This window comes from Castanea sativa, chromosome 5 (genome assembly GCF_040712315.1).
Source record: "Castanea sativa cultivar Marrone di Chiusa Pesio chromosome 5, ASM4071231v1".
Lineage (NCBI taxonomy): Eukaryota > Viridiplantae > Streptophyta > Magnoliopsida > Fagales > Fagaceae > Castanea > Castanea sativa.
Window position 1 is genome coordinate 55,760,049 of NC_134017.1, and position 22,557 is coordinate 55,782,605.

General features: G+C 35.9%; 1 protein-coding gene across 1 annotated transcript; it reads right to left on the bottom strand.

Moving 5' to 3' along the window:
* Positions 1-565: 565 nt before the first annotated feature.
* Positions 566-20,960, bottom strand: LOC142633438 (protein PLASTID TRANSCRIPTIONALLY ACTIVE 12, chloroplastic). Its single transcript, XM_075807680.1, has 12 exons — positions 20,756-20,960; positions 20,474-20,532; positions 20,287-20,357; positions 17,824-18,483; positions 16,892-17,004; positions 7,760-8,019; positions 5,866-5,987; positions 4,811-4,879; positions 2,269-2,322; positions 2,013-2,126; positions 1,654-1,819; positions 566-977 (listed from the first exon to the last, which is right to left on the bottom strand). Exons 2-11 carry the CDS (start codon positions 20,505-20,507, stop codon positions 1,718-1,720), a joined length of 1,599 nt encoding a protein of 532 aa, XP_075663795.1. The 5' UTR covers positions 20,508-20,532; positions 20,756-20,960; the 3' UTR covers positions 566-977; positions 1,654-1,717.
* Between the last annotated feature and the right edge of the window lie 1,597 nt (positions 20,961-22,557).

The window sequence follows — 22,557 nt, forward strand, 5'->3', positions numbered from 1 at the left end:
GATTATCCATCAGTATATGTAACATGTCTTCTTATCAAAGGATCATTAAGCACTATAAAAGAGCAAGAACTTGGATAAGGATGGGACAATAACTTCTCTTCCTAACCATCCTTTCACAATCCCAAAACATACGTTCATCAAGAAAGTATTTGTAGCAATTTCTTGTCCCTTCCTAACTCACTCTCTCTTGTGCCTCATTTCTTAATTTCAATTTACAAACTCCAACTTATTGCTTGACACGTTAATTTGAAATTGTTGAATATGTTATTAGTTTGGGCTTGCAACAGATGTTAATTTGGTTTTGCCAAATATGTTAATTAAGCCTTGCGGTTCACAGTTGTTTGACCTTGCTAAAAGCAAGTTAGTGTACTCCATCACTTCTTCCTGTGTCTTGTGTGTAGGTTGGGCTCGAAGTGCACAAGTAATAGCTAACATGAGATCTATTGGCAAGAGTTTTAGGCTTCACTCCTAAAAGAATCTGAGTTCAAAGACCATTGAACAACCACTTGACCCGTGACAACATAAAGAAAAAGGACCTCACAAGTTCTCTCCGCATCATATCAAATATTTGGAACCAAATTTCACTTTCATAAACGACTGAAATGATATAAAAGTGGGACAGAGTACTCATCTCTCACTCTAGTTATGAACTCAACAAACTTCTACTCAACCTAACACATAGATATATACTATTCTAAGACCCCAAAAACAACCAACATAAACTATAAGTACTGTATACTAGTACAAGCCATGAGCGAAAAAGAGTATTTACATCCAAATTGGTTGCATGCATACCATTAAGACATTAACCATTTTCTAACAAACTTCTAGGACATGAGCTACTACAATACAGATCACAGCCCAGATTTGACCGGCTGAACCCATATTCTAATGGAGGTCATTGATTACAATCCCCCTCTCCTTCCCTTGAGAGTTCATCCGTCCAAAAGAAGAAAACCTTTGCAGCTTGCTCTTGGCTGTGAGAAAATAAAAACCAAAGAAAAGAAAAAAGTAGAAATATTTAGAGAAGCTTGAAGCAATGTCCTAGGCCCCTCGCCCTTAGCTTATTTTAATACTCAAGACCAAGTTGGTCGAACCAATCCCATGATCTACCCCATAGCAGTCCATAGCACAGCATTTTAATTAAAATAAGACCTTCAAAGTTCTTTCATTCTATGTGTGTGTGTGTGTGCGGGGGGGGGGGGGTGTGAATCCAAAGATAATGACATAAAAAGGCAATATGATTTTGACATAATGAGCAAATTATTAATCCATAATAATTAACGGTTTTTTTAGGACTAAGTGGGATCATAAGGATACTCAGTAAGGATCTTATCTAGTGGTATTTTAAATTGTCTGAATAAAGTCTTTTCATTAACCTCTCCCAAATCCTGCAGAAATAGCTTTGTGAATTGAGTACTACCTTTTTAAAGTCTTTCATCAACCTTATTCTCAATAAGGACTTTACAACAAGTTATCAACCTTACGCAATGAGAAATAGTGAACACTCTAAGCATATATTTGGTGAAATGTAGCAGTAGAATAATTCATAAAATATTATTAGTAAATTGTTTTTCTCTGTTTTTAATAAAAATAAAAAAATAAAATTTTTTATTGAGAGAATTTCAACTTCTTGTAAATTTCAAAAATCACCTTGAATTTGTGAAGCTCTAGAGTACTTTTCAACCTCACTCTCTATTTCTGAGACTTGAGAAAATCAGTTGTCTTCTTCAAAGTCCAGTAGAAAATCAGTCAAGTTTTCGGAATCATCGATGGCTTCTTCCAGCGACAAGGGTTCCTCCTTAGGTTTGCGCTTCAACTTTTAAGGAAAAAAACAGACCAGATTATAAAGCTTGAAATGAAAGAGAATTGTTAAACAAAGAGCAATATGAGAGGCAGAGTATCGTCCACAAGTTAGTGCTCTAAAATTTCAGAATATCAACCATAAACTATGGAAGCCAGCAACAGAAACAGGATAGAATGAAGGATGGACAGAAATACAAAAAAATCACCTTGGTTTTGCTCAGCTCAGGAGTATCTTTCAAGACACTCCAATTGCGTGTAATTTTCTCCTCCACTTCTTCCTCAACCTCAACCTCAACCTCAACTTCACTATCCTCTCCATCCTATTGCAAATAAGTCAAAAAGGGAATGACATTACTTAAAGAACAACCATTAGTGGCTTAGAATTCTGATCAAAACCAAGGGCGTCAGCATGAATTGAAGATGGACGAGAAGGATCAGGAAAGATGAAGAAATGAAACTTACATCATCTTCACCAATGTCAACAGCTTGTGCCATAGCATCATCCATAACTGTTACCTGTGTGTATTGCAAATATTCAAGAGTCAAACAATTAACAGTTTAAGGTCAGAAGCTATATAAAGTTCAAAAAAATTTCCTTATAGTGAGATTTCTTAATTTTTTGATAATTAACATACTTAAACAATTTATATAATATTTCAAGTATCAAAATCCATCACAGGTCAAATGATTCTTGGATAGATAACTTTATCAATTGAAAACAATTTCATATATGATTGTATCAACTTTGAAGTTAGGCAAGAAATTTCACATTACAGATGTTCTTCAAAATGAAAAGACGGATAAAAGGTAAAAGTGCTGGATGGTAATGAGGAATTGACGCCATAGATAACTAGTATGGATGGTCCACTCATTGCACCATTTCGTAAATGTGGTAGACACCCCCACCCCACCCCACCCCACCCCACCCCAAAAAAATAAAATTCCCAAAAAAGCCTACCCTTCTATATACTAGATCAAAGACCATGTAAGATGGTTTTTTTAAGGCCACAACTCATAACACTATTGTGAAAATCCAGATGGAATTTAAAAATGCACCTAAACATATTACACTTTTATTAGTACAAGGTTACGCTAATTAAAAAAGAGTTTGATGCACAACAGGTTTAATCAGATTGTCTGTCAAGTAGCAACATTACTCTACTAGGTTGCCAAAATGTACTCATGGATGAGTGAAATTCCCCAATGCAATATCTAAAATGGAAGAAAAAGAAAAGGACTGATACAGAGAGAACTGTTGCGCCAGGGCTTCGTTTCAACATAAAATAATTTAAAATGTAATCAGAATTAGGGGCTTACACTTTAATATCTCATCCTTTTTCTGTTGTTTGTCTTTCTCATCAAAAAGACAATACCACCCTCACTAGATCAATTCATCGGCCAAATTAGAAAACCAAATGATTAAGAAATCGGATCCTATGCACCCTCAAAAAATATCAACAATGGACACAAACACAAGTTAACTAAGCACTGGACTACTATTAGATCCTATTTCCATCAAACGTATCAAGAATATTACTCAACCTCTCTTCCTCTCGTATAGTTAATACTGTAAGAAGCTTGAAGAGATTTAAAATGAAAATAGCAGACAAACCACATATTCCAGGAACTACGTCCACAAAAAAGCTGGAATAGAGAACATTTAATTGAGAAAATTTTAAGTTCCTTGAATTCCAGATTAAGATATGTGATTTCATGTGACTCGAGAGTTCCTTAAAAAAATAGAGAACTGTGAATAATTTATGGAAAAGACAAATTATTGTAACAGAATGATGCTATATGTGTAAGAACTCTAGGGAGTCTGGATCACCGTCTGCTTCAATGCCCTATAGCTACAGAATTGTGGAGTATGGTTTTCAGCATGTTTGGGGTTCAGTGGGTTATGCCACTAAGAGTTTTGGATATGTTCTCTTCTTGGTGAGGTTGTTTTGGGCTTCATTGAAATAGAAGAATATGGGAAGTGGTCTTTCACTGCCTTATGTGGTGCCTTTGTCGCAAACGAAATGCAACAATTTTTTAGGACAGAGAGAGAACTATTCCAGAACTGAAGATGTTTTTTTCTTACTTCTCTGTTTGCATGGCTGCCTTCATTGGGTTCTTTTTCTTTTTCTTCTCTACACCCTGATTATGGTGGTCTCTAGCATACATCCTGTATGTGTTGTCTTTATTCTTCAATAAATTACGTTATCTATAAAATAAAAATAGAGGACTGCCTTAGTGTAGAGAGAGACTATGGATGGGGCCTGAAACAAGAGGAGTTCAATGAGAGAAATATAATCTGAGAGAACTGCAATGGTGGTTGCCGGATGGATGGGAAGCAACACAAAATTACAACCAAGTGAGATAGAAAAACTAGGAATCAGCACCTTGGGTTGCTTAGAATCAACATCAAGCCACTGGAGAAATTCCAATAGAAATTTCATTAACCAAATCAGGCTATTCCCATTGGAGAACAATAGCACGCATACATCAACTACCAAGACTAATACCTAATCCTAGTTGACTTGGGTAAAAGCCCAATTATTAAATTATGAAATTAAATTTGACTCTAGGAAATTAAATAAAACACTAATAACCTAATTAGCTAATAAAACCTATAATAAAATCTTATGGACCAATAGTAAAAATACAATTGACTTACTAATTTTTTTTATATTAAAAAAAAACCCAAATTAAAATAAACATGTATTTATGCTCCCTGCATCAGTGATGATCAGTCATTCTCCAATGTCAACCTCCAACTAGCCATTTGTATGACAAAACTTAACATAGAAAAGAGATGGAACGTGTATTTTTCTCCCAAATGCTCATTTTAAAGCAGAACAAAGCAAAGCCTAAACAAGTAAAGAACAACTTGAAGGACAACAATAAATTACATGTCACTAGATACTACATATATATTCACGGTTTCGATCTTAGTGAAATAGTCTACCCAATTTAAAATACAAAACAAAAATCAACACAAGTAAAGTTTATAGCTTCAAACCTCAAAATCTTCAGTCTTCTCTTTTGCTAAAATCTTTTCAAGCTCCTCCCTTGATATGATTTTGCCATGCTAGTAAAATTGAGGGAAAAACTTTAGAACTTAACATAAGACAAATAACCACAGGTGTTGTAGAAAATATTTAACATCCTACTTATTGAGACACACAAACAGTCTCTCGATTGAACAACCACATCAGGCCTTTGATGGAAACTCTATTTAAATAAAAAAAAATAAAAAAAACATAAAATGCCATTTATGTTTTCATTTATTCCATCCATCCCATTTTTTTATCCTTTCCCTGTCATTCTAATTATCTAAGGGAACATCGGATATTTCTTAAACTACATCACACTTATGCTTTAACTTGGTACTTGGATATAATGAAGGTGGTAAGTGCTAGAAATTCTCAGCATACTTCCCATATAATTTGCCCAAATGCAGAAGTGATTATTGCAGAAATGAGAAAATTAAAACCATGCACAAATAAAAAGTAAAATTAATCCTCCCTCTGTCCGAAAATAGACAAACTGTGCAAATGGCCTGCATTTTAATGAAACAAAATAAACATAAAAATCTCCTATAATGCCTTTGGTCGACCAAGAAAGGTGGGTTCAAATGTAAGGATAATATAGCAAGTAAATGGATAAATGCTTTGTAAACAATCATTTATTTTGGGACAGCCCAAAAAGAAAGCATCCCATCAATTTAGTACAAGGACCCAGCAAGTAACTGGATGGTAGAAAGTTAAAGTTGTCAGTAATTTGTCAAGTTTAGTCCATGGACCTATCAATCTTTCCACAACCCTCTGTAAGCCATAGACTGGTCAATTTACTACAAATTCCAGTTATCTGGTGAATGCTCCAACATTGAGCTGTGTCATTGTCACCCAAAGAAGACAAAAAATTATTCCCTTCCAGTTCAGCAACTGAAAATTTGTTTTATTAAGAGTATGATTAGACTGTCGTAAAGATTGATGAAATATGATGACTTGCTGCCTGACAATAAGCCTCTCTATAGCGTTAGAGAGAGAAAATGAATTTGAACTTAGTGTTTACCTCCTTCAGGTGAGCCAGCATATTGGGTGTGGGTTCATGAAAATCTGGACCTCTGAAATCAATCACTTCATCAGGGTCTTGAATGTAGTTCACAGTTGGATAGACAGGATCTCCACCCCATACTGCAACCCCAACAGAGTTCTCAATTACCAGAACGTAATAAAACAAATATGGAAAAAGAGTAATGGAATGAAAATTTTCAGCTTTGTTGCTTTAACAGAATAATTGTAACTAAAAATCAAATCTGACAGTTTTGAACGGTTAATGGCATAAAATATGCATAGGCAATGGTGACTGTCATTGTATAAGGCACCATGATAGATTATGGAAGAAAAGCACAAACTTGAAATTTGTAGTTCAATTACATGACAATATAGAAGAGATGAAAAATGAAATAAGACAGAAGAATCCATGCAAACGGATGTTTTATAATTATTATTATTATTATTATTATTATTATTATTTTCTCAAACAAAATTCATTAAAACCAACAGAACAGAAATACACAGGACAACAAGAAGAGACCCTCTCAAGAGCAACAACAGCAGAAACAATAACTGGGAGAGTCTCAGCAACTAAACAGCCAGAAAAAATTGAACGGGATGCCCATTGAACCAGCACATCAGCACTTTTGTTCAAAGTCCTAGGAACCAAGTTGAAACAGAACTTAGGATCTCACTCTCCTTAACTACACTTCTAATATTTTTCAATATACTGATAAAGCTCCCAGCCTACCGACTAATTAATTTTGCATATAGCATCAAAAACAATCTTGATGCGTTGTTTCGGATGTTTATTATATTGACTTACAAAGAAAGAAACACATATAGTAGGCGATGCATTAAACACAAAAAGGTGGAAAGGTAACATCCATTTTCAGGGGAAATTGCAATCGCTCAGGTTTAGTGATTTTACAAATTATCTTCCCCCTTGTTTAAATACCACAGCAACTTCCCTTTCATAATCAAATGGTAAATGGAATTTATATATGCCATTTACAATAAAACCTCACTTTAATTTTAGTCACATAAAAAAGAAGGGTCTATTTGTCATTCCATAGTCTAACTTTGATAGTTTGGACAACGAGAAAGGTACTACTCTAAGCATGATGTACGATCTATTAGGCTTAACCCGGAGAAGGAAAACAAAATGGTTTCACGGATGGTTAACTGCAGCAAACTGCAGCACGCATCTGTTACAGTTCATCTAACCTTGAGGGAGATTCTTGTAACATCTCAAAGAAAATATGCCATATTAACATCATCAAACCAGAAGGAAAGCCATTGTAATCCCCACACTGCCTCCACTTTGAAGATGGAAAAAGAGGACTAAAATAATCAACAAATATCACTTGGACAGACTAAGGGTCTGTTTGGGATTCACTTATTTTGCTGAAATTGAAATTTTTTTGCTAAAAGTACTGTAGATAAAAGTAAAAGTTAGTTGAAATAGTATAATGAGACTCATGAATAGTACCAAAAAGTGCAGTAGGACCCATGAATAGTAGCAAAAATAAGTTAAATAGTAAAATAATCTGGCAAAAAATAAGTTATCCAAACGGACACTAATACTGTGTCAAAGCATATATATATTGATAAATTACCACTTGTCCCAAAAACTTATACTATTATAAAGGGAGGAATTTAATTATTTATCCACTGTACTAACACTCTCCCTCATGTGTAGGCCCAAACACCCTAAGTGGGGCCCAAGAAGTGGGATTTTTGCTTTTTAAATGGGAGGTAAAGCGGAGATGTTTATTATAACAATAAACCCAATCATAAAATCGTAGAACTTGTACTTATTCATATGGAAATTAAGATGATCAAGCAATTCGATTAAAAAGTGAAAACATAGAAATAACGCACAAAAGTATTAGCTTTGGAGTAGATACTTTGCTTTATTTGATCCTCCCGCATTCGCATTGCTAGAGGATCCCTACGAAGACGCACATCAGTCCCCATCATTATGCGATACTCTCGATCTGTTTGATGGCAAAACATCTCAATCAGTTGGGTGTTTTCATCTTCACCAGTCTCTTCGAAATGTTTCTGAACAGCTTCGCGTGATGTGTCCCTTTTCCATGCTTTTACCCATTCGGAGTAGTATGCTATTGGACCTACTCTGTCTAGTCTCTCTTGTTCAGCTCGAAGCCTACAAAACCAAGAAAGTATCTTCGTTCATAACAATAACAATACAACTGCAATTGTTTGTGATAAAAAACTTTCAGGTGGCCAAGCAATCAGGAATTGTAAATTAACAAAATAGAGAAAGCACGGCAAGCAGAAATGGATTCATTTCTTTTTATCACTCTTTATATCAAGCATCATACTAATGCACAGATACTTGCATAAATTTTTGCACAAAGGCTTAACATATAGACATAAGAATTTAAACATTTCCTAAAGTTCACTTAATTTTACTTCGGGAGATAATTAAGCTGCATACATCAGCAATTAGGTTTGTTGTACTTCCATGCTTACATCTCCTAAAGTATCATTCAAACCAGGGTTCATTTAGCAGGCATGTTGAAAGAGTATGAACTACGATTTCAGTTGACATACATCTCTTGCCCAAATTCTAATATGTACAACAAACGGAGAGAAGGAGAGAGAGCATAAGTATTTTTTTATAAGCAATGAAAATTTTATTAAAAAACCAAAACAAACTCAAGAACATCGCAGATTTGCGGCCTAGGAGATTAACTAATGACGTAGAGGAAGGTTTAAATGGGGGGAAAATATCCTTATGGTAGAAGAAAATTGTGTGTTGTATATTGTGTTTTTTTTTTTATCGATAAATAAAAACTTTATTGAAAAAATGAGAAAAGAAGAAGCAAATTCCTTGGCACACAGGATGTGTACTAGGAAAGCAAATGTCTACCCAAAATTACATAAATCTACAAAATCTAAAATAGCGGGTATGTCAAGACCACTCAAAGCAGTCCTCCATTCAAACAAAGACAGAAGGAAAATGCGCTTCAACTCGATGATAGAACAATCCTCCCCTTCGAAGATTCTGTTGTTTCATTCTTGCCATATGTTCCACATAATAAACTGCAGAATAACATATCAAACAGATGCCGACCTATGTAGCCTAATACCTCTAAACCAATAAGCAAGCAACTCAACGACTTGTTTAGGCATAACCCAAGAAATACCAAACAAGCTAAATACAAAGGACCATAAATCAGAGGCAAAAGGACAATGCATAAGCAGGTGGTCCACCGATTCCCAATCATTTTTACAAATACAACACCTGATAACAGCACAAATATTTCTCCCTCAAATTACCAAAAGTTAGAATCCTCCCTTTCATCGCTGTCCAAGTGGAAAAAGCTACCTTAGTAGGAGCTTTCACCTTCCAAATACTTTTCCAAGGGACAGGGTGATTACCTCTATCAGATAAGATTGAATAGAACGACTTCACTTCAAAAGAACCACTCCAGGTAGCTACCCATACAACTTTATCTTCCTCATTCCCATCCACCTTAGAAAAATAATGTAAAGCAAAGAAAGATTCAAACTTGCCAGATTCTTTTATAATAAAAAGAAAGTTAGCATTAGTTAATGGTATGGCACATTGCGGGCGAGCAAGCAAGGTGTGAGAATTGCTCTTATTATTTTTATATTAGTTTGTTATTTTATAAGTGTAGGGCTATTCTTGAAATCTTGCTATATCACAAAATAATTATATGCTCAGGTGAGGGACTAATTGATTAAGCCTTAAACTAACTCTCTCTCTCTCTCTCTCTCTCTCTCTCTCTCTCTCTCTCTCTCTCTCTCCTTTGTTCTCTCTTAACACCAATCTTTCATATTTTACAACTCAACTCAAAGCAAGCCCTCAAGCACTTCAAATTAAAAAGGTTTTTATCTTGTTGAAGTGGACAAAGAAAACATTTATTTTAAGAAAAGAAAGCAAGCTTCATAAATTTCTATTCTTAAGGGTCCAATTGTTTTGAAATAGAAAATTTTATTGCTAAAAGTATGTAGTGCAAAATGCCCATGAGCTGTAGCTCAAATGACTCCTCCACTTGTGAGCACAAGGTGGAGGTGAGGTGGGACCCACTAGAGCACAATGACCCTTGAATTCTAATAAGTTATCAAAAGGATATGCTCCTATTGCCATCATCCACTCCAATAGTGTTTGAACTGCATTTTTTACTTCTAAGATAGACTGTGAACACCCCTTAAAATTGTAGCATTTCTTTCATGCCATATGCAACACATCAAGCAGTGAGGGATAGCCTTCCAGATTGTGTTGTTTCTATGGCTTTCAACTCAGCCTTGCCAACACGCTAATAAATCTACAACATCCCTAGGAATCCCCCAGTGAACACCAAATAGCCCCAATACCATATCCCATAATTCTCTAACAAAAGAACAATGCAAAAGCAGATGAGTCATTGTCTCCCCATCTTTCTTACACAAACAAAACCAACTCACCATATCCCATAATTCTCTAACAAAAGAACAATGCAAAAGCAGATGAGGCATTGTCTCCCTGTCTTTCTTACACATACAAAACCAACTCACCAAAATTATATTATTCCTCCTCAAATTATCTGCTATTAAAAACTAAAAATTCTCCCCAAGGATGCAGTTCGAACAAAGAAGGCAACTTTTGAGGAACTCCGGGTTTCCTAATACTCTTCCATGGAAACTTTACAAATTGATCATAGATATACCAACCTCTACACCAATTGATCAATAATAATAAGTAATAAATTAATATAACTACATATATGGATATCATCGTGCACGGGCAAGCCATCCTACTTGAATGTTTCTTATCCTCAAGCAGGTCCATCCCTACCTTCTCATGACTTGTTCTATTTGCCTTTTCTTGACAACCATCCATGTAAATATCCTCACTTTAGCCACAAATGTTTTTCAAACATGTTTACCAATTGCCCACTATGTACCATAAGGTATATTACAATTATGGTGAAATGATTAAGTGTACATTCTATTAGCTTAAGTTTTTGGAACAAGTGGAAATTTATCGTGGTATCATAGTAGGTAGTCTTAAGTTTGAACCTATGAAGCACCGACGCGGCATTTCGGCCGCCGAACCCGCATACGACGCGGCCCAACAGAGGGTGAGGCGGGCGACGCCGCTGCCTACGAGTCGGTGCCGTGTCCCTTTTTTCTTTTTACTCAGTGCAATACACTCCAATTCGCGCCGACGCGGCACCAAGTCGGGCTAACACACACGAAATCAGGTCGATTCGGGCCGAACCGGCCAATTCAAACCGAAATTCAAAAAAAAAAAAAAAACAACAAACAAACAAAAGGTGCGAAACACACTGTTTGACCGAAATTTATACACACACACACACACACACACATATATATATAATAGGTGCAAAATGCACCATTTGGACAAAAACAACAAAACCCTATACCTCAAACCTCAGTTCTCACTTCTCATCTTCAGCTCTCTCTCACTCTCTGGTCTCCGTGCTCCACGTCAAGGCTTTCTGCCTCTGCTCTCCGTCTCCCCTCTCTCAGACTCTCACACAATCTCACTCTCACCCGGCGACCCACTCTCAAGTCTCAAGCTCAGGTATCAATCTCAAGGTTTCAATCTTTGTTTTTCATAGCTCTCACATGCTCTGACTATCACTCAATGTGTCTGTGATAGTGTGATATGATATTTTTTAATCTTTATATAAGCTGTAATGTAATAATGTTGTCACTTGGGTTTGATTTTTTATTTAGTTAATAGTTATTACTCATTGTGATTTGTGATTGTGAATCTGTGAACTGTGGGTTGATTTAATTTATGGAATGTTTTAGTTTCAAACTTGTGGGTTGTATTTACATTTATGAACATCATGTTTTAGTTATTATCTACTATTATTCTTAAATTTGATATATGTTTATATAATGTGAAAAAGTATGTTTAGCAATATATTAAAAATATAAATAAAAATATTTTTAATATTTTTTTAATCACCGCACCCCACCGCACTCTACTTTTTCAAAAATTGCCGAGTCCCACACCCGCACCCGCACCCGAGTCCCACACCCCATGCTTCGGAGGTTTGAACCTTGTTTCCATTCTACCTTCCACTTAAAAAACTAAAATTTTCCATATATTGAACCTTGTTTCCACACATGAAAAAGAGCATTACAATTGTGGTTAAATGATTAAATTCCCCATGTTCTATCAAGTAAACATTTGGGACAAGTGGTAATTTATCAATATAGCTAGCCTTAAAATATCCTCCTCTTCCTGTCTCTCCTAATATGCCATATCAAGCACAATGATGCCATATTCCATATTCTATTCCTAAAAGTTTTAGGACCATGATGCTAGCAATGAAGCACTTTACATACTTTCTTTGGAATCACCCATCCCACCCCAAAAACTATTAATATAAACACTGACAGTGATGCAGGGAAGTATGATGGGCTGATATGATTTAGAACTAGATGGAAAGTGAGATGCTTAGAAAAATTGATAGGTAGTTAGGCACCTCTACAAAGAACACAGTTCTCAAAGAAAAGCTCTCAAGGCTTAATTTCAATAAATAGCCAAAACTGATTTACAAAGTGCTTACGTTCTGGTACTTATACTAGTTGTTTGGCATTGGCAGCCTTCTAGATGATTGACAAGTGTCTATATCCTATTGTCCAATGCTTAAAGAATCATCCAACTAACTAACTAATTAGTTAAAAGAGGATTAGTGTGGCTACTGCAGTGAAATAGCTTACTGCTGCTGAAACTTAGCTGCTGACTTAGCTACTGTCGCTACAGGTTGTGTCAAGGCTGCAAATGTCATCAGCCTCTTGAAATGCCCTGCATCAAATAGTTCCCTTGCTATCGAGCAACAAAACAACAAATGATCAACATACTCACCATGTCTCACACATACACCAACAATTTACTAGAGACCTACACCATTTAATAAGATTGTCTTTAGTGATTATCTTTTCCCATAATGTAGAACACAAAGAAATCTATTCCCAAAGGAACTTTCATATGCCATGTTGCTTTCCATGGAAATTCTACTGAGTCAAACCCTCTTAGCACCCTGTAGTACAAGCAAACACTAAAGCACCCTTTTTACTTAATTTCCAGAACACCTTACTTCCCATCCTATGACAGTTGGTACAGTCATGGATATAGCTGATAGCCCCTAGACAGCACCTTTGGTTCTTATTTTTCCTGTGGTTTTTTTTACTCAAAACTCTCCATAATCCCCAAACAAGCTTTCTTAATCATTAAATCCTAATATCTAGAGCCTTTTAGCCCATACATATTGATTTTAGGACACCCTAATCTCTAGATAAAAAGACCACCAGAGATCACAATTAGTATATATCCTTAATTAGTTCCTGGCTTGATAGGAATTATAGTATATAACTACATATTCTCTCTCTTTGAATAAAAACGATAGAGAATTGTGGGGGTTTATGGTCCAAATGATAACAATGAGAGGGGACACGTGGGACAAGTTGGTCGGTATTTAGCAATATTGGAGGGTATCGTGGTGTTGTTTTGGGGGCTTTGATATTGTAAGGTTCCCAAGTGAACGTTTGGGTGGAACACGTATTACTCCGGCCATGGAAAAATTTTCTGAATTTATTGAAGATCTTAATTTGATTGATCTGTTGTTGAAAGGAGGTAGCTATACTTGGTCTAGTGGTATAGATCAACCATCGATGTCTAGGATTGATAGAGCTCTGATTACTCATGATTGGGAGGAACATTATCCAGATGTTATTCAAAGGATTTTATCTCATCCCATTTCAGATCACAGTCCAATTGTTTTGGAGGCAGGGGGAATGGCGCGGGGGAAGAGTCCTTTCAGGTTTGAAAATATGTGGTTGAAGACCGATGGGTTTGTGGATAGAGTTCATTCTTTGTGGAATCGATATTCTTTTGTGGGTACACCTAGTTTTGTGCTTGCCAAGAAACTAAAGGCATTGAAGGAGGATATAATTCAGTGGAATCATAGAGAGTTTGGTAATGTAGATCGTTATAAGAAACAATTGCTGGAGGAGTTGAAAAGTCTAGATGCTAAGGAAGAGGAGCTTGGACTCACTGATGGGGAGAAATGTTATAGGGTTGATTTGAGATCCAAAGTGGAGCATCTCTTTCTTTGGAAGAAATTCCCTGGAGACAAAAATCTAGGATGTTATGTATTAAGGAAGGGGATAACAATACCAAGTTCTTTCACAAGGTGGCAAGTTCCCATAGGAGGCATAATCATCTGAAGATATTGGAGGTGGATGGAGTGGTTTTTGAGGAGGAATCCGAGGTAGTTGCTCAGGTAGTACAGTTTTATAAAAATTTGTATAGGGAGTCTGAGGGGTGGAGGCCTTTTGTGGAAGGCTTGGAGTTTGACCGTATTGGGGATATGGAGAGGGTTTGGCTTGAAAGAAAGTTTGAGAGGGAGGAGATTTTCCAAGTTGTAACCGACTTGGAAGGGGACAAAGCTCCAGGTCCGGATGGGTTTACTATGGCTTTTTATCACCATTGTTGGAGAGTAGTGGAAAAAGACATCTTAGCAGTCTTTGATGAGTTTTTTCAATATTGTAAGTTTGAGAAATCTTTTAATGCTACTTTTATTGCTCTAATTCCAAAGAAGAATGAAACCTCTAATATTAGAGATTTCCGGCCTATTAGCTTGGTGGGGAGTGTATAAAATTTTGGCTAAGGTTTTGGCAAATCGCATGAGAATGGTATTAGATCAGTTGATTTTTGAAACTCAGAATAGCTTTGTGGGTGGGAGACAAATCCTTAATTCGGTTCTTATTGCAAATGAATGTGTTGATAGTCGAGTGAAAAGTCAGGTTCCTGGGGTCATATGTAAACTTGATGTTGAGAAAACATATGATCATGTAAATTGGGAGGCATTTCTGGATTTGTTAAATAGGATGGGCTTTGGGGTGAATGGTGTAAGTGGATTCGTACTTGTATCTCCACAGTTTAGTTCTTGGTCTTGATTAATGGATCTCCAGCTGATTTTTTTGGTAGCTCAAGGGACTTAAGACAAGGAAATCCGCTATCCCCTATGCTGTTTTTGATAATGATGGAAGTGTTCAGTAGGATGTTGAGAAGAGTGGAGGAAGCTAGCTTAATCCGTGGTTTTAAGGTTGAGGGTAGGAGGGGTGGTGGGGAATGTGTTTCACATCTATTGTTTGCAGATGACACTATTCTTTTTTGTGATGCAAATGTAGAGCAAATTCTGCATATTCGGTTGTTGTTACTTTGTTTTTAGGCTGTGACAGGTTCGAAGGTTAATGTGCAGAAGAGTGAAATGGTTTCAATAGGGGAGGTTGATGAAGTGCATGCATTGGCTGAAATTTTGGGCTACAGAATTGGAAATCTACCCATGTCTTATCTTGGCATGCCATTGGGGGCTTCACATAACTCTCCTTCAATTTGGAATCCTATCTTGGAAAAAATTGAGCAGAAGTTGGCTGAGTGGAAAAAGTTGTATTTGTCTAAGGGGTGTAGATTAACGTTACTTAAGAGTACGTTATCTAGTCTTCCCACCTACTTTCTATCGCTATTCACCATTCTTACTTATGTGACTAATAGAATTGAAAAGTTGCAAAGAGATTTTCTATGGAGTGATAACAAGACTCACCTAGTAGGATGGGATAAAGTTTGTGCGCCCATAGCCAATGGTGGATTAGGGATAAGGAAACTTACTACTTTCAATAAAGCATTATTGGGGAAATGGTTGTGGCGGTTTGGGAAAGAGGAGAATAGGCTGTAGAGGAGGGTGGTAGCTTCAAAATTTGGGGAAGAGTGGGGGGGATGGACCTCTAAGTTAGGTAGGGGAGTGCATGGGTGTGGTTTGTGGAGAGGTATTCGTATAGGCTGGGAGGACTTTAGCAAAATACTCAGATTGTTGTTGGGTTGGGGAATAGAGTGAGATTTTGGCAGGATGGGTGGTATGGAGATCAACATTTCCAAGTTGCTTTCCCGAGGCTGTATGGCATTGCTACTGACAAGGAGGCTTCTATTGAAGCTTCTTTGTCAAGGGAAGGGGCGGAGGATAGAAGAATTTGGGATGTTCGTTTCATTCGGGAATTTAATGATTGGGAGATGGAGGAAGGGCTGCATTTTCTTCGTATCTTGGGAGTCAATACCCCCTCAATGGATGTTGGAGATCGGTTGAGATGGAAATTGAAGCTCAATGGGGATTTTGACATCCAGTTGTATTATAACAAATTGCGGGACTCACCCTTAATTGTCTTTTCTTGGAAAGGGATATGGAGAGTTAAGGTCCCTAGACGTGTTTCTTTCTTTGTTTGGTGTGTAGCTTGGAATAAGATCCTAACAGATGATAATCTGAGATTGAGGGGCTTGGATTTTGTGGACTGTGTATTATGTGTCGACATTGTGGAGAGACAGTGGATCACTTACTTCTTCATTGTGAGATGGCTTATCGATTATGGAACTTTGTTTTTATAACCTTTGGAGTGGCATGAGTCATACCTAGATCGACTCCAGATTTGCTTTTTGGCTGGTGGAATTGCTTGGGGAAGTATTCATCTCAAATCTGGAATTTAGTTCCGTTGTGCATACTATGGTGTCTTTCGAATGAACGGAATCGACGGATTTTTGAGGATTTGGATAAGTGAAGTGATCAGATGCGTGCTTCATTTAGTGGAACTCTATTTGATTGGTCTTGGGCTTGAGGACTCACGGCTAGTGATTCTCCCCTCTTTTCTTAATTCTCTTTCTCTTTTGTAATTATTTTGCTGTTTGGTTTTCTTTTTTTGTATTTTTCCTGCTTTCTTTTTTCATTCCTGTAATTTTCCGGTTTGCTCTATGCTTTTCTTGCATAGAGTAGCCTTTCATATATATATCATTCTTACTTATCAAAAAAAAGAATTGTGTGTGTTTGGCGGGCCCGGGGGGGTGTTTATATAAATACAAACGTGCATATGTTTATATATAGACAGAGAGAGGACCAAAAATTAGTATAGATGTCAATAAATGCAGAAGCATGGAAAAAAAATTCAAGTTTAAAAAATTAAATAATGATCAGATATACCTTTCTTCCTTGAAAATATGGCGTCTAGCTCTATAAAGAGAAACTTCAGTTAATGTTGGCTGTTCACCATGAAGTTTTATTTGCCCAGTCTCAGCCATTGCTTTGAGAAAAACCTGCAAAAATTATTATATGTCTAAATCAAGATAAAAGGCCACTTATTGAGTCCTAGGGATGTCTTGGATTTTGTATAAAGTGTGACATACACATTTCAACCAAGTAATGCACAATGCTGATGTGAACATAATCCATCATGCAATTAATGCATAAAAGTGCAGAACCCACTAATGAAAGGGTACCAGAAAAGGGATCATCTAGTTTGAAAACCAATTCAACGGATGGATTTTAACATTAGAGTTGATAAAACACCAGTAAATCACAAAGCTCAAAAATGGTCTAGCCATTCTGACTCTTAGGTTTGACCTATAGATCCCTCGTGGTGGTAAATCTCACATGTATGAAATGTGGGTGTATACATGCAGTACATTATTTAGTGCCATCTGACCTTTGGTCACATTAAGTACACCCTTAAGGCACACATACTTTATGAAAACATTGAGAAAATGAGTTAAGATAACAAGATGTCTAGGGTTAAATTAAGCATAGTTTAACAAACACATATTATTGACACAAGATAAGTAGAGAACATTCCTAGGGTTCCATTAAGTATACTCAATCAAACACATTTTTAAGAAAACATATGACGAGAAAAAATTCGATTAGAACCAAATATTGATCTCATTAAATACACACCAGCTAGCACTGGGGTATATATCAAAAGCACATGCCATTTAGATATGTTTGCACTAACCATCTGTCTCTCTTTCTCTCTCTCTCTCTGTTACATTTTTGACCCATCACAATGCAATCACAATCAACATCAAGTATTGCACTTAGGTTGCATCATTTTTTTTTCCTTTTATGTTTGCACTAACCGTCTCAGAATCAGGTCTCCTCCTTTGCCACCTGGACCATTGCTCTTTCTCTGGCTTCCTCCAGTTCCACCATAGTTCTTCACCAGTAAGCGTATCCTCTATAGGCTTCTTCACTTTTGGATCAATAAAGGGATGAGGACGTCCATGTTTTTTGTCTAGATCAAATCCAGTTTCTTCTTGCACAGGTTCAGTGTCATAAACAACATAATCAGACAAGGAATCTTTAGGCTCTTCTGTTGTGTCCACTGAACTTTCAGGTTCTAGTGAATCACTTGATTCTAAACTCACACTGGAAGATTCAGGAGCAGCAACCGATGTTTTGTACTTTTTTCTCCTACTGCCAGGATTTTTTCCATAAGATGGAGATCCTAATGATTCACCAGTTGGTTCAGGAGCCCTGGCAGCCCTAACTCGACTAACTGTGCCTTCTGGCCAATACTCCTCCCCTAGAATACTTGCACGAGCACCAGAGGCTGGTTCCATCTTCCCAGATGTCGAGTCCATGTAGCTATAGTAGGGTGGACGTTCAACAGATACTTCTTTGTAGGGTTCATCTTTCTGCTCACACTTTACACAAGGAAGTAGGAGAGTCCTCTGTGAATTATTCAAGCAATGTCTAACTTTCAATGTTCCTGCTGGAAATGAACCTATAAATGATGACTAGATAGTCCACAGAACATTAAACAAGTTAATACCAACAAAAACAATAAAAGAAGACAAAAGGAAAAAACTAAAATGAGGCTAAGTGATTTGAGGATGAAGCATCTTCAAAATAAAACAAACATATTTTGTAGTTTGGCATCTACGATTTGATACATACTCATTGAATATGATCCAGTATACAATGTATACACGCTGAACAAATTCTATAACTCATAAACAAATTCTGAAAAAGAAAATGGACACATACAAGAACTATAATATGGGTCAGATATGGTCCTTTTTCAAAACTATAATTTCTATAAGTAAACAATATAATATTATAGAAAGATTTAAACTAGGCTAGACACAGAGAGAGAGAGAGAGAGAGAGCCATAGAAGCCCTAAACAAACTTGATAAATTTCTTACATCTTCACATGTGGTTTGCTTCACACCAATTATAATAACTTGTGAGCATATTATTCTAGATAAATTAACTAAAACATGATGTTTCTTCTATATCTTTTTCCAATTACATTTTTGTTTATCGTCAACTCCCTGCCATGTCTATATTTTACAAGTACCCATGTCTTGACTCTCAATGCTTTTTAGAGGCAGAGTATAATACTGAGTAAGCATGATTCTGAATTTCTAACTATTGTTCTATCAGCAATTGTTAAACACAGAAAAATCCTGGAAAAAGAAAAGAAGGATACACTTGGAAAGAATACTTTTCCAAAATAGAGAAAACCAATTCCCAAACTAGACTCCCTTCCTTACAGCTCCACATCAAGATTAGATAGAGATGTGTATTTGTTTTGCATAGGCTGACCAACAGAAAAAGTTGACATATTAATGAAGACTGATATGGGCCATAAAGAAACAGTCCGGCATATAATGTCTGTCCCAAATCGTGCTTTATTTAATTTGAATTGTGGTTAGTAGAAGAAACATGTTATAGTTTAATTTACAATTCAAATTTCATTTATATTTGTGGACCAATAAGTCACAAGAAATTAAGAAAGACATTGTTGAATTTGTGCTTTTCAAGCTAAATAGCCAAATTATAAACCATATTGTTGTCACTTATCATATTCAAGTGAACCAATTCAAATAAAACACAACAAGGGGTGCAACCCTAGGAACCATGTACAATTTGTAAAATATGTCTCCATTAGGAGACCTAATGTGGCCCACACAGAGTTTATTTAACTATTAATTAGTAGTTTTTTTTTTTTATAAGTAATAATGATTTTATTAATAGAGAAAAAAAGTACTCTATGTTCACGATGATGAACACAAAGTACATAAAAACAAATCAACCAAATCAATTAGAAAGGTTAACTTAAGACTGAAAATCAAAAATCAAAGTACAATGCGTAAACCCCCAAGCCCGAGACCAATCAAACAAAGTCCTGATAAGAAAAGACTTCATCTGGTCAATAGATTTCACAACATCCTCGAAAATGCGGCTATTTTGTTCCTTCCATACTAACCACATCACATCAGACATGCTAGTAGTTGTTTTATATTTTATCCTTTTTATTTAATGGGTGATAAATAAAAACGATGGCAAGAGTTATGTTTTAATTTCTTCCAACGATTAAATTTCACAATTTGTTGATATCTTGGACTATTTTTCTTTTTTTTTGAGGCTACTTCATCCTTTTCAAATGAGCTAGAACTTTTTTATTAAAAAAATCTTGCTTTTCAAGAAAAAAAAAACAATAATTCTCACTAAATTTGCAGGCATAAAATCTAAATAAACCCACAAAAAAAAAATTAATTAAAAAAAAGGGTATGGACAACATGGATAAACAAACCTTCAAATAATTCGAATATGGCTTCCCAGCAGCAAACCCATCTGCAGAAGCTACGCCTCGAAATCCTCTGTCTACCATACACCCAAATAAAATAAAAAATAAACAGAATTATCATTTTCAAATTTGAATTAAGAATTAAGAAAATAAAAGAAATTCATGAATGTAACAAGAAAAATAAAAAACAAACCTTGATAGAACCAAAACGCAGAAACAGATGCCATTCTTTCTAATTCAACACATGGGTATCTGCAGAGATGACCAAATTCAAACAAATCAGTCAGCTTTTTTCACAAATCACAGAACCCCATTACACAACACACACACACACACAAACACACAAAGTGAATTTTGTATGCGACAAAGTTTCCTTAAATTTTGTTGCTGTTTTTTCTTATCACTCTTTAAGGTTTTCATAATGTCAAAAACAATGGAGAATGAAACCAAGTAAGGGTTGAGACATGGAACACACCGTTTGTTTGATGAAAGATTTGGAGTGCTCCAGAGTTGAAAGTGAATGTGAGATTGGTTGGGCCGTTGAGAGTTGTGCTTCTGAGAATGTGAGATTTGTTATAACTTAACGATAAGTTTTTTAACCGAATTTTGGGATTTCAGGGGTTTAAGCTGGAACTGGGTTTTGAGCTTTCTGGGGTTTATCTTTCTTTTCTTTTTCTTTTTCTTTTGAGAGAAAATTGGGGTTTATCTATAGAATTTTGAAAGTGGGACCCTTGCAGAACTATACATTTTCATAATATTTTCACAATTAGTTATTGGTTGTAATTTTTTTTTTTTTTTTTTTGAGAAACACACACATGTATATATATATAGGAGAATAGAATGAGATAAGGAAATACATTCACAATTATTTGTTGTAATTTGAATTCACAACTTAAATTATTTTTTTTACTACCCATATGTTTAAACACTTTCATAACAAATCATATATGATGTTTCTAAAAAAAAAAACAAATCATATACGATAAATTATTATTGGATCTAATTTGAATTCATAACTTAAATTATTTTTTTACCCTCCCATATTTTTAATGATTGACAAGTTAATGAAATACATACGAAACAACCATGTACCCTCAGCATGATAGTTACTTCACAAATATAAAGTTTTTGTGGGATGAAAGGAGGAAGAGTCAGGGTATAAGTTTCTCGTTTGTGTGACATCGGTCTGTTGACCTAAGTATTCCAATACCAAAATTAGCAATGATTTTATTGAAAATACCTTTTGAAGATATTATGTATTCAAGTTTGTTTTTTTGTTTTTGGTAATAAACCAATTTTCTTTTGTTGATTTCAGCTCTTAGTGTTACACCAATTCTCCAATTGCATTCTGTTTGCTTCAATGCATGTCTATTTGGCAAGATTATTTTTGCCAACTTATTTTACTATTCGGTTTATTTTTGCTACTATTCATGAGTCCTACTGCACTTTTTGGTAGTATTCATGCGTCTCAGTATACTATTTCAGCTAACTTTTACCTTTATTTATAGTACTTTCAGCAAAAAAATTTCAATTTTAACAAAATAAACAGATCCCAAACAGACTCTATATATATATTAAAACCAGCCAACCAACATATATAAAAAGAGCCTTGTTATAAAGATAAAAATATAACTTTTCAAATGCAAAATTGCTATGTAAAAATTTCTCTCCGTAGTATTATAGTACATCCTTCCTTTTCCCCCTTTTCCTGAGCTAGTCTCACTACCCTCTTCCTCCATTTCACCTCCATTCACCTTACTACTCCGATCACAACCACAATCCTCATCCCTTTCAATCTTTCCCAACTTTGGTTCGCTTAGTCATCAATCTAAGACCTCCCGAGCCAACCCATCATGGAGGTCTCTGACCTTGTCTCCAAGACAGAAAAATGCTCATGCCAGGATATCAAATTAGAGCTCCCTCTAAACCAAGAAACCTCCATCCCGTCTGACTTCACCCTCCTAGCCAAAATCATCACCACTAAAACCATTAGTTTCAATATGGTCAAAGAAGTTACGTCAAAAGCATGGAAACCAGTTTTCTCGATGGAAATCAAACGGATTAGCAAGGAAGTGTTCATGTTCACTTTCCACCATGAAGTGGATCTCCACAAAGTGTTCATGAAAAGACCATAGTTTATCAGAGAAGGCCATATGATACTAAAGTGGTGGATCCCGGAGCTAACTTGGCAGGAAGTTGATTTTTTGACATCCACTATCTGGGTTCAAAATCATGGTTTGCCTACTCTCTGAAGGATAGAAGAAAACTTACGAAAGA